General features: G+C 35.2%; 2 protein-coding genes across 3 annotated transcripts; both read left to right on the forward strand.

The window, feature by feature from the left end:
* The first annotated feature begins 3,588 nt into the window (after nt 1-3,588).
* On the forward strand, nt 3,589-8,182 carry LOC121743968 (alpha-soluble NSF attachment protein-like). Its single transcript, XM_042137387.1, has 9 exons — nt 3,589-3,812; nt 4,573-4,622; nt 4,731-4,803; nt 4,989-5,068; nt 5,229-5,380; nt 6,295-6,454; nt 6,535-6,582; nt 6,835-6,915; nt 7,880-8,182. Exons 1-9 carry the CDS (start codon nt 3,668-3,670, stop codon nt 7,958-7,960), a joined length of 870 nt encoding a protein of 289 aa, XP_041993321.1. The 5' UTR covers nt 3,589-3,667; the 3' UTR covers nt 7,961-8,182.
* A 1,487-nt stretch (nt 8,183-9,669) lies between these two features.
* Nucleotides 9,670-12,210, forward strand: LOC121743958. 2 transcript variants are annotated; one of them, XM_042137371.1, is made up of 2 exons: nt 9,670-9,972; nt 10,238-12,210. In XM_042137371.1, exon 2 carries the CDS (start codon nt 10,360-10,362, stop codon nt 12,052-12,054), a length of 1,695 nt encoding a protein of 564 aa, XP_041993305.1. In that variant the 5' UTR covers nt 9,670-9,972; nt 10,238-10,359; the 3' UTR covers nt 12,055-12,210. The 2 variants fall into 2 exon arrangements, with proteins under 2 accessions (XP_041993305.1, XP_041993306.1); XM_042137372.1 differs by having other exon boundaries at nt 9,670-9,838.
* Nucleotides 12,211-13,112: the final 902 nt, after the last annotated feature.

The following is a 13,112-nucleotide window of genomic DNA, read 5'->3' on the forward strand; positions in this document are numbered from 1 at the left end:
TAATACTTTCCAAATCGTTTAGTGCAACAAATTAAGGATCACACCGCACATTAACAATAAAATTACTTACTTGATATCGAATATATAAAGTTTACAATATAGTTTGTTTTAATAAAAACGTTAGTATTCTTCTGCCTTTTTTTTATGAAACTAAAAGGTGGACACGTTTTAATAGGGGTAGGGGATGTGACATTTTTAACTTACTATTATACCGACTTCGTTTTTTAAAAATAAAAACTATTAAAATGACATAAGTTTAATACATAATTAATAAAATACGAGAGAATAATTAATAAAGTAAGAGAAAGGGAAAAAAATTAAGTGAATACACAACGAAAGAGAGAAAGAAAAGTAGTGGGAATAGTATTAGTGGAATATAGATTTACTTCCTAAAATAAAAGGTTTAGAAAGTCTATTTTTAAGGGATAAACCAGAATGAAAATAGTTTCCATTTTTAAGGAACAGATGTAATATATATTTTATACTTCATTCATATCACAATGTCTTTTGATTGGACATGCGTTTTAATGCACAGTTAGTAAAGTAAGAGAGAGATAGAAAAAAAAGTAATTAAAAGTGGAGAATGAGTCTCACCTCATTAGAGAGAAATTAATTTTAAAATATTATTTAATTTTCTCAATATATATTTATGTTTTATTTTATGCATACCAAATTAAATTAGGAGTATTAATTATGTTTAAATTTAAGTATATATCTCAATATTTTCATAATAAATGTTTTACTACATATTATAAATATGACTAATTTCATCATTATGTATTAGATTTATCACATATTAAATTTTATCGGTAGTAGTTCGATGGCCTATTAAGCTAGCCCGAAATCCGAACGTTGAAAGTTAGGTTTGAAATTTTTTAAACTAATAAAAACATAATCTGATTAACCCGCAACCTGGATAGAATTGAATCAAAACCCGCTAGATTGTCAAAGAGCGCAATGGATGCGTTCCAATATTGGAGACAACCGACGTGTGCATACTCAACCAATGATGAACCCAAACGAGATTACCCCAGAATCATAATACAAGAGCTTGAAAGTCAAAGGGAGGAGATGCTTCGAGAAGAAAGAGAAAGAAGATTGGATAACGTGAATAAGTCCTTCGAGAAGTCATGCAAAGTGGGGAAGAGGCTCCAACAAAAAAAAATTAGAACGGACAACACGATGAAGTCCTTGGAGAAGTCCTAGAAAAATTAATCCTGGAAATATAATTTCTTAGTATAACTTTACTTTCCTATGTTTCAAGATTTTAAATTTTATATTTAATTTAGACACTAAGGTAAAAATATACTATTCTCTCATTAATAAAATTTTTGTAATGATATTAATAAGAGTAAAGTACTATTTTGGTCCTAAACATATGACCGAAATATGATTTTGGTCTAGAACATTCACTTTTTGAAAATCGACTCAAACATATGAAAACGTTATCGGTTTGGTCCTAAACATACGGTTCCGTCAATTTCTGACAGTCAACCGTGAATTAGCCAAATTTTGACTAGATTAGTGAGTAATTAATTAAAACAAAATAATTTTTTTAAAAAAACTCTAAAATATTTCTCACATCTCTCTTCCTATCCTTCCTCTCTCGCCGGTGACACCAATTCATCTCTCCCTCATCAATTCTAAAGTGGTACCTTTCCTGCAAAACCGCCTCCTCCATATCCACACCCGATTCCCATTCCCACCCTATCAAAATCCAAGAATTCACCTACAAAGACCTCCAATTAGCCACGGCCAACTTCTCTGACTCCAAGCTCCTGGGCCGAGGACGCCACGACCGAGTCTACAAGGCCGTACTCCGCTCTGGCCGCCTTGTCGCCGTCAAGAAGTCCTCCGCCAACGACCTCGACAATGAGATCGGCATTCTCTCCTCCCTCTACAGCCCCTCCCTCGTCAACCTCCTCAGCTTCTCCACCAACTCCCACGGCCACCGCCTCTTCGTCGAATTCATGAGCAACGACACTCTGTACAAACGTCCTCCACACCAATCCCCACCCCCCAACCTTGCCCCGCTGCATCCGATTAGCTCTCTACACCGCCAGAGCCGGATATGGTGAATTCGTCACCCGTTGGTGGTGGATTGGGTAATTTAGCTGATAAGAAAGGGGAAATTCATGAGCGTGTACGATCATGGGTTCCGGCGCCTTGGGATGCGAGGATAAGGAAGATGGTGGCAGCGGTGGAGGCGAAATGCGTGAGGTCGTGCAGAGAGAGGAGGTTGTCGATGAAGGAGATGGCGAGGTGTTTGGGTGAGCTGAGCAAGCTGAATTCGTGGAATGGATTATCAAATCCTTTCATCATGGGGGAGGATGTGGAAATCGTTAAAACGCCATTGAAGAATCGACGGTTAGAGTTGGAGGTTCCAAGCAATTTGATGGAATTAGGGCTACAACTAGAAATCTCAGATTTTAGAATTGATGATTGATGAGGGAGAGTGAAGAATTGGGTGCCACCGGCGAGAGAGGGGAGAGGAAGAGAGATGTGAGAGAAATTTTATTTTAATTTTTTAAAATTTATTTTAATTAATTACTAATTTGGTCAAATATTTGCTAATTCACGGTTGACCGTCAGAAAATTGATGGAATCGTAAAAAAGGACCAAATCGACAACGATTTCGTATGTTTGGGACCAAACCAACAACGTTTTCGTATATCTAGGAGTCCATATTCAAAAAGTGAATGTTCTGGACTAAAATCGTATTTCGACCATATGTTTAGGACGAAAATAGTACTTTACTCTATTAATAATAATATTAATATTATATTTAGATTTTTGCTTAATAAATCAAAAACCAAATTGTACTATTAATTATATTAATATATTTATTATATTGATGGATAGTTTAAATATGAACTATCAAGCTATCACACTAGTAAATATAATAGTATAAATATAGTTATTTACTGATATTATAATTAAATAAAATTTATAGTAATTTTCAAAATTTTATCAAGATTTCGTTGATTAATTATTTATTTATAGAGTAATAATTATAAAGACTTCGTTGCTACTTTTCTTGTTTTCAGAATTCTGATTACTTTCCCAATTTGATTAAAAATTAAAATAAACACGAAAATTTAAAAATTAAGAAATCAGATTATTTTTTTCAAATAAAATCCTGACAACCTAACATGGCATAAAATCTATCACAATAAGCTCGTATTGAATACCTCCTTCTATTAAATTTGCATTAAAATTTGTGTAATTTGTTACTAGACTGATAATTGTAGATCGATGATGAATTCACTATAAAGATTATTAATTCGGAAAAGAGAATGTGTTAATATTACAATATTAATCCTCTTTATATCTATCATTATGTATTTTCCTTTTTATTTTGTTGGAAGCCCTTGCTAAATATCTTATTTACTTTTTATTATTTTTAATAAATTCATTATACATTTCATTAATTTAACTATTCTTAAGAAATAAAAGTAGAATTGATGGCCTGTTTTAATGAATTAAACCCAAATCTACAATGGGTTCAAAGCTGACTGAATCTGCTGCGATTTCTCTTTGGTCAACAAGAAACGCTGAAGACAAAGGCAACATTGAAAATTATTTTGTGATATTCATTTTTCTTCAAAATCAAGCAACATAAACCAAACCCACCATTTCGGTGAAGAACCAAAAAGGGGGAAAAACAATGGGCGATAACACTGCAAAGGGCGCAGAATTCGAGAAGAAAGCCGAGAAGAAGCTCAGCGGCTGGGGTATTTTCGGCTCCAAGTACGAAGACGCCGCCGATTTGTTCGAAAAAGCTGCCAATTCATATAAGCTTGCCAAATCATGTAAGCAATTCAATTTTCCGGATGCGTAATTTCTTCCATGTGATTTCTATCAATCGATCAACTTGCAGTATCCCGATTTTGTGTGGTTTGATGTAAATGCCCTTCCGTTCATTTTTCTTCCTCTGGATTGATAGTGGAAGAAAAAATTAATTCTTCGTGATTTTGATGGATACGAATCCGATTGCTGTAAATCCTCCTTCTGGATCTAAAATTTAGTGGGGGGGTGAGTTGCGGGTTTTGTATTTACTCCTTTTCGGATTGTTAAGTGCCGATACAACTTTTAGTTTGCACAATTGAATTGTTAAATCAAGCAAATCCAGTTCAAGGGGTAACTTTCTAAACTACCCTGTATTAAGTTTAATTTGTGTTTTCTTCGAAATTATTGTGAAGATTTTTTTTAAATATTTCTAATGGTTCAAGGAAACTTTCATCATCTACTCATTACCTTCCTTTTATCCTGGTTTATGCACGGCATTATTCATTGGGGCATCTCATTTGTAATTTTGCAATTTTTGAATATTAGCATGATATTAGAATGCGAGCTTAATCAGTTTTCTTTTATGTTTATTTTTTGCGAATTATGATTACATTCAGTGTGATGCACTTCAGTAGTTTATGATTTCTCTTAAAAGCTTCTTTTTTTGGAAAAAAGAACAGAAATCACACATTTTTGGAGGCTTAAAGAAATGTCCTCATTTATCTCGGAAAATAGTTTCCTACCAGTTTTGGTTATGCATAAAATTGTGGTTTTCTTTATCAGGGGATCAGGCTGGAGCAGTGTATGTTAAGCTGGCTAACTGCCACTTGAAGGTAAGTTTCTCTAGGAGTCGGTGTTGCGCTCTGCTGCAAGGTCACTCTTTCTGTCCTCCATCTGATTTTAATTTTGGTAAATGTATTTCGTTGTATTTCTATTTTCAGTTGGATAGCAAGCATGAAGCTGCTAATTCATATGCTGATGCTGCCCATTGCTACAAAAAGTCCAATATAAGAGGTATTTTGCAAGGATAGTCAATCTTTTATTTTTAAATTAGCAGCAATTGTCCTCCTCAATGCATGGATGCCATTTAGTTTAGCTAGGCATGTTACATTTCATAGTATGTAGTTCACCTCTTATCTATTGTTTCATTGTGTAGAAATGAAGTCATCTGGCAATAACTGACATTCATATTTTTACAGAGTCGATATCATGTCTTGAGCAATCTGTAAATTTGTTTCTTGATATTGGAAGGCTTAATATGTCTGCCAGATATTACAAGGTAAAAATCTTAGAAGTACGTGTTTTCTATTTTGTTAGCAGTCAAGTTCTGCTGCGTATTGTTAGATATTGATGAAGATTTGATTCTTCTGCCTTATGGTCCTGCCAATGATGTTAGTTAGTATTTTGAACGAAAATGACTGGACATTTTTGCTTTGCAGGAAATAGCTGAACTGTATGAGCAGGAACAGAACTTCGAGAAGGCTATTGTTTATTATGAAAGAGCTGCCGATCTCTTCCAAAGTGAAGACGTAACAACATCAGCCAATCAATGCAAACAGAAAGTTTCTCAATTCGCTGCTCAATTGGAACAGTTAAGTTTGCATGTGCTCTCTGCATAATCAAGTGCTGACATCCCCGGTGTTATACGTTTATATTATAATCATCAGTGTCCGTTGTTTTAAATTTGTATTTGTGCCTCATGAATATTTCTTATCTGGTTCTGCCCGCATGTCGCTTTTTTAGTCATATAAATTATGAACACCCCAACTGTCTTTTGCAACTTAGATGCAATTGGCTGATATAAAAAAATTAAAGTTTTTTGCTATTAACCATCTTTAAAAAACAAATTATACTTATCATGTGAAAGCATTGCTGCCAACTAACCACATCTGTGGTTTATGTGAGCCTTGCCATCGCGATTTTGCTGAGTTTCACCTACTTGCCTGCATTTTGTTCTATGGTTCACCCCATAGCCCATACATTTAATTCATGAATCAAGAGGTTGTTTGAAGAAGCTTATTTGTATGGTCTTAGAGACTTTGGATATCTCAAGAAGGATAAAATAATATCATGGTTTTTTGTAAGTATAATTATGACAATTTTTCACTTAAGAATATTACTCGAAGGAGTTTATAAGAACTATAGTAAATTCAATTTTTTTTATTTTAGTAAATAACTTTTGAGAACTTAACATGTTTCTGTGGGAGCTCAAATATTGAAAAAAATATGTATGTATTAGAAGCTAAAATGTCCTATGTAATCTTTTATTTGTGAGCTTGCCAAACATTTTTCAAGTTTTGTGGCGTTTTGTTGTTCTTTTGTGTTGGATACAACGTTATGTATTGAGGTTCTTCCTTGTTAAACAATTAGCATGATCTAGCATTCCAGATAAGCCAGATAAAAGGGTTTCAGAGTATTATAGGCTAGCTTTGAAAGTCTTGTACTTCTATATTTGCTAAGGTTTAGCTAGTATGATTCGAGCTTCATGTTCGGACTTTTTCTCAGATACCAAAAGGCTATTGATATTTTTGAAGAGATATCACGACAGAGTCTCAACAATAACTTGCTGAAATATGGAGTCAAAGGGCACCTCCTTAATGCTGGTATTTGCCAGCTTTGCAAAGGTGATGTTGTTGCGATAAACAAGGCATTGGAGAGATACCAGGTGCATCTTGTTTTTTTTACACATTTACAACACTCTCTCTGTTTGGATGCGTGTGATAACCATATTTTCTGTGTTTGTAGGAATTGGATCCTACATTTTCTGGAACACGGGAGTACAAATTGCTTGCGGTATGTCATGGCTGTTAAAGCATTACATTTAATTTGAAAAAAATTTAATTTTCTTTTTCAAACTCTCTTAACTTTTCTCTCCTTACATCTCCATTTTTCGAAAATAGATTTTCCATCTTTAAACTTGTGTTGCACATTCATTTACTCCTATCATATTGTGGCTCTTGATCTATATATCTTTATGTGAATTTGCTAGCCCCCTCCAAAAGTTATTGTTTGACCTGATAATGACTTGGTGTCTGTTGATTACAGGATTTAGCAGCTGCTATTGATGAGGAAGATGTTGCTAAATTTACTGATGCTGTCAAGGAATTTGATAGTATGACCCCGCTGGTAAGTGTGTTTTCATTTATCTGGACTTGATTTTTGTCCCCCTACCTTTTTTTCATACATAGTATTTTCTTTTTTTGAACACCCTTCTTTGTTTTAAATCATGGGCATATGCGCCCTTTATGAAGCTCCAATAGTTGCTTAATGTAATCTTTTAATGTATTATGTGCATGTTAATTTTTCTTAACACCTTATATTAAGCATGGCTTCTATTTGCCTCATAGGTTCCATTTAGAACTCGGACTTGTTCATTTCATTTTACGTTGGTGATTATTATCATGTAGTTTTTCTTATCCCTATCTTGGGATTCTTCTAGGCTACTGTATTCGGAGGGAGGCTCGATAGAGTGAAATGAATATAATGAACAGGATCGAAAAATACAACCTAAGAAATACAGTTAAAAGGTTGAAAGTCATCAAAACAAATCTTAGGTTATAAGGCCTGGAAATTTGTCACTAATCACAAGTGTATAGTTCACTGGTAGAGAATCAAGTCTTGTTTACTGCAAAATGGCCATATATCATCACTATTATTTGTTTTAAGCTTTATTTAGCTTTCCTAAAAGTCTCACAACATGAATGGCTTCCATATTTTTCCCTGACCATTGCTATGTTGCTTTACATGAAACAAAGTTACTATTCACTGGATCAATTACTCTAGTTAATGTGTGTAAAAAGGCATTCTAATTTCTACACATTCCATCATATGTTTATGCTTAGACTTCAGATTTTGTATATTTTCCATATAGGGTATATAGCATGTGAGTGCATTTTTCTATAAACAGTGGTTTCTTAATTCTCTGTCCGGGGTTGGGGATGGGAAGACAGTGATGTAGTGCTGAATATATGAATACATGCTGTTTACGTTCAACAGACTACTATATTCTAATGTCCTGATTGAAAGCCGGTTTTATTTTCATAGTAACTCCGAAATCTTGAGATTGATAACTTTTCTCACTGCGATGTAGGATGCTTGGAAGACAACACTTTTATTAAGAGTAAAGGAGGCCGTGAAGGCAAAAGAGATGGAGGAAGATGATCTTACTTGAGCTGTGCCTTTCGTTACCATGTGGATTTATCCAAGTCCACGAGTTTCTCCTGATGTTTATCTTGTGGGTTTGGTGTATGGGGATTGTGTGTGTACTATAAGAATGATACTACTATCTTGTTTGGAGTTGAAGTGTTTGCCAGATCCATGACCATGATTTTTGTAACTATTATACCATTTCATGTTTTCGATTTTCATCCCGGAGGGAACGTTGTTTCTGCTATTGAATTGCTGCATCCCGTGGTTACCAGATTACAGATTACATTGATATATTTTGTCGATAATATCTACAAGTTACTTGGATCTTGTGTATGGTTTCGATTTTTGAACTATAGATAAACCTATCACAATTTAAAAACTGAATGCATTATTTTTACTCAGATACACAAAATACTGACGATGGCCTCAGATACACATTCTCCACATTCATGTTTTTGGAAAAAAGTTTGATTTTAGGGTAATTGAATTTGAAATTATTTTTGCTTGATTGTTGTGTAGATTTATTAAATTTAGTTAGGTATAGTAATGTTATTTTTTGAGTTGGTACTATAGAATGAATGCTATGTGGAGTATATTTTTAGAACGAATATATCTTTTGAAGAAAGTGGAATAAGAAGATATGGATAAAATAGTATCAAGATATAATCTAACATTATGTTATGAGATTATTTTAGTTGAAGGGAGTCAGCTATGATTACTTATCATATGATTATCAGATTGAGTTGTGGAATTCAATCTAATGAACCAAATACATTATATATTTAATTTTAAGATACAATCTTGATAACTGAATACCCCCATTACGTTTAAGCATTCTCGAACTGTGAATTTAAATTTGCGCATTCTTAGAATGCGTATTCCAATTACACATTACACACATGCATATATTTCTTCAATTATGCATTTGCCTAGGCATATTTTAAATAAAAAAGTTTTGTTCTTGGGAGCCACTAATATATTTTCTCCCAAAACAAGAAAAAAAATTATAGTTGGTGTGTTTGATAATTTAGATAAAAATTCTCGCTATTTTAAACTAATGTTTGGTGTTAAATATAGAATACCAATTAAATATTGTATGGACTAAAATAGTTTCAGGAATATGTATTAACATATTGACTATTCAGAGTGAGACAGATGTAGGATACTTAATAATTTTATTAGTATTATTTAGATCCAACTCTCAACTCCGTTATTGTCCACATAAGCTAATTTGTACACAAAACACACGAGTAAAAGTTTAAAACTAAATAAAAATTCTTATGTGTCTAATACAGCAACCAAATATGTTTAGTCTGAAATTGGAAGAGTCAACTTTTGTATGCCTAGAATTCGATTCAAACAAATTAGGGACCATTATGCCTGAGATTTGTATTTGAATCCAAAATCTTTGATTTCAGACATTAATAATCTACACCATACGAATAAGTTAGGTTGGTTGAGATTTGTACTAATATTTGATATAGGATATTATTACTCTACCGCTTACCAACTAATACAAATAGAATAACTTTTTTCTTAATTTTCACGTGAAGCCAGATATTCACCTCGTGGCATTTACTTTGGCCAGCATGCTTTTGCATTGTCATTAGATTTATGATTATCTTTCTTCTTAATCCTGGAATAAACTTTTTCAACGCGTTTTTAAATTTCACAAGACACAGAAATTAAAATATGCTCGAATTCCATGAATCCAAAAAAGAAGGTACTGTACATGATATGCTATTCCACTTTAGATTCAAAATGTAATTTATAAATTAAAATAAAATGTAAACGACAGATAACGGTTGACCCAACGGAATATAAGCTATAGTTATAGACTTATAGGAGAAAGATGAAGATGAAGATGAAGATGAAGATGAAGATGAAGATGAAGTTGAAGGTGAAGACCCAAGATAAAAGCATCCCACTTTAATCAATATTATCTCATTTCCTTCTCTGGAACTGTAGCTGCCCATTCTCAAATTCCAACCTTTAATCACATCCAAATTTTGCTCTCTTAATTTGCCCCTATTTGTGAGTTTTTTTTCTTCCCATTCATTGCTTACATATTGCTGCTGTATTCCTTTCCTTTCTTGTATTTTTGTACTGCTGTATCTGCCAAGTTTTCCTATCTTGTTTCTATCTGTGATGAGCTGTTTAATTTAATTTATTATTTTTGCTTTTGAGCTGTAGCAATTATTTGAATGGATGGAAATCCTACTTAGTCTCTGTGTTTTCATCTTTTAGTTGGGGTTTTCAATTTGCAATTTAGCATATTTGATTTTGCATATTTTTCCAGAATATATTGGGGGAAGTGAAATTGCAGTCATGAATTAAGCTTATTTTGGTAGCTTAATTGCCACAGTGAAGGAAAAAGGGGACAAAATAGAGAATGCTTTGGTGATCTCAAGAGGGGAAAAAATGGTTTCAATTGGTGATGGTGAGGATATTGTGGGAAAAGAGGAGTCTAGTGTTGGTAAAGTCAAGAGTCATGCTCCTCTACATATCTCAACATCCCAGAGAGGTCTTATAAATGAAGATAGCTCGGGGAGAGGATCCGATGGGGGTTTCTCCGCTATCTCTAAAAGGCTAAGGTTTCTTAAATTTGGCAACTTAGCTTCGCCTTCTGCGAGGTTTCAGCGGATTGCAGAGGGGAAGGATGAGGCCTCACGCGCTGTGCCTTCTTCTTCTGGTAGTCTCCATATACACGAGCGCTTCCATAGGATATTTTCGCGCAAAATGGACTGGAACAACCTCGTGAAAATGGGGAAAGAGTGGATAAGAGATCCTATGAATATGGCGCTCTTTGTTTGGATTGTCTGCGTTGCTGTTTCCGGTGCTATCTTGTTCATGGTCATGATTGGCATGTTGAACCACGCCCTGCCCAAGAAGTCGGAGAGGGATGCTTGGTTTGAAGTCAATAATCAGATCCTCAATGCCTTGTTCACTCTCATGTGTTTGTACCAGCATCCGAAGCGAATTTATCACCTGTCACTGCTGCTGAGGTGGAGGCAAGAAGATATTCTAAAGCTCCGGAAAGTTTACTGCAAAAATGAGACCTACAAACCCCACGAATGGGCACATATGATGGTGGTTGTAGCCTTGCTGAACTTAAACTGCTTTGCACAATACGCGTTATGTGGTCTTAACTTGGGATACAAGAGGTCGGAGCGACCTGCCATTGGCGTTGGAATATGTATCTCTTTCGCAATTGGTGCCCCTGCGGTTGCTGGAGTGTACACTATGCTTAGCCCTCTTGGAAAAGATTACGAGTCTCAGTCAGATGAGGAAATGCAAATTCCAGTCACGACCGAGGATAGTAGTAGCAGAGACCAATCTAGGAGAGAGTCGTTAGAGAAGAGATTCTCGTTTGCGATGAGAGACGATGGAAGAACACTGGAGACAAGGCCAAGTTGGAGTGGAGGCATTCTTGATTTTTGGGATGACATTTCTTTAGCTTACCTTTCGCTGTTCTGTAGCTTCTGTGTTTTCGGATGGAATATGGAGAGGCTCGGGTTTGGCAATATGTACGTCCACATCGCAACGTTTCTTCTATTTTGTATGGCTCCCTTTTGGATATTCAACCTGGCTGCTGTTAATATTGATAACGAGACCGTTAGGGAAGCATTAGGCATCACCGGGATTTTCCTCTGCGTTTTTGGTCTACTCTACGGCGGGTTTTGGAGGATTCAGATGAGGAAGAGATTTAATCTGCCTCCTTCGAAATTCTGCTGTGGCAAACCAGCTGTGACCGACTGCGCCATGTGGCTCTTCTGCTGTTGGTGCTCGTTGGCTCAGGAAGTAAGAACGGGAAACGCATATGACATCGTGGAAGACAAGTTTTACAGGAAGAACTGCGAGCATATGCCTATGTCCCCATTGAATCGCGAAGGTGGTGATTTCCGGTCTCATCCCACTTTGCCTTTAGGGAACAACAGCGCGTCTCCATCCCGGGTTACAAAGGGCAACAACTCGCCTAGTCCCAGCCGATTTTCTAAGGAGTACAACAGCCCCGGGAGGCAGCTCGGGTTGATTGAAGAAGAAGCTTCTGCGAGAGGTGAGGATGAAACGATGACAGCACCAACGATCTCAGTTATTCGACGAGAAGATGATTAGCTCGACGCAAAGTTTTGGAATCGGCAGGTAACACTGTACTATTGATACATGTAGCTTAAGTGTTGAAATTCTTTTATTTGGAGATATATTGCTCTGTTATTGTTTGAGTTTTACTTTTGAGTATATTTCCATTTATGCCATTTTGTTTGCTCTCAATTCCAAGCTGAAACACATCATGTTTTTATCTGTAATTCTCAGTCTAATTTGAAACTAAAATTATATAGCTACTATTTTTATAGTATTTCTTAGATGACTTGAGGTTGCAGAAATGAAGGTCCATTAGCTGATAAAGATGAAACTTTGATATCAGAAGAAAGTTACTTAAAAAGATTTATTTTGTCTAAAACTAACAAAACATATGATCAATATCAATTGATTTGAAATCAAATCCATTAATTCAAACATATGGAGTACTATATTAGGGTAAACATATTTGATTTTAAAACTAACAAAACATATGATCAAAATATCAACCCCAAACCACTCCACTATGCCAGATTTGAAACTTCTCCGAACACAAACTCACAGAAAACCCTCATACAGAAAACCCTAGTTTCACCAACACCCCAGCAACCGAAGTGGTTACCTTCTCCAACACTCACTCAAATAATCGTGAAAGATCACAAGAAAATAGTCGGAGACTCAATGGTGAAGAAGAAGAGAAGAGAGAGTTCATCAGTCGAGAGAGCAGAGAGAATGAGAGAGAGTTCGAATGTCAAGCGGCAGGAGTGGAGAGTGAGGGGTGTATATCACCCGAGCATTGGGCTAGGGCAACCACCAACCCAAAATCCATCTGGGCCTCAATTAACACAAGCCCAAATAATAGTCCACAGCCCCACAACCCAAATATCCAACCGATTGTGTGAGTGAGAAGGAGAAAGTTAATTTAGTTTTGAATTTATAAATAAATACTCTCTCCGTCCTACTCATCAAGATGATACATTTTTTAGTGGCACGAGATTATAGGTAAATTTATTGAGTGGAGTACAATAGAGAAAAAAAAATTCTAAAATTAAAAAAGTGATCATCTTGATTGGGACAAATAAAAATAAAAAAAT

Source organism: Salvia splendens, chromosome 8 (assembly GCF_004379255.2).
Source record: "Salvia splendens isolate huo1 chromosome 8, SspV2, whole genome shotgun sequence".
Taxonomy (NCBI): domain Eukaryota; kingdom Viridiplantae; phylum Streptophyta; class Magnoliopsida; order Lamiales; family Lamiaceae; genus Salvia; species Salvia splendens.

Coding starts and splice junctions, on each gene's coding strand:
- LOC121743968 (XM_042137387.1), top strand. CDS start 3,668: ATGGGCGATAACACTGCAAAGGGCGCAGAATTCGAGAAGAAAGCCGAG. Junction 5,069..5,228: donor TGTCTGCCAGATATTACAAG/GTAAAAATCTTA, acceptor TTTGCTTTGCAG/GAAATAGCTGAACTGTATGA. Junction 6,455..6,534: donor AGGCATTGGAGAGATACCAG/GTGCATCTTGTT, acceptor CTGTGTTTGTAG/GAATTGGATCCTACATTTTC.
- LOC121743958 (XM_042137371.1), top strand. CDS start 10,360: ATGGTTTCAATTGGTGATGGTGAGGATATTGTGGGAAAAGAGGAGTCT.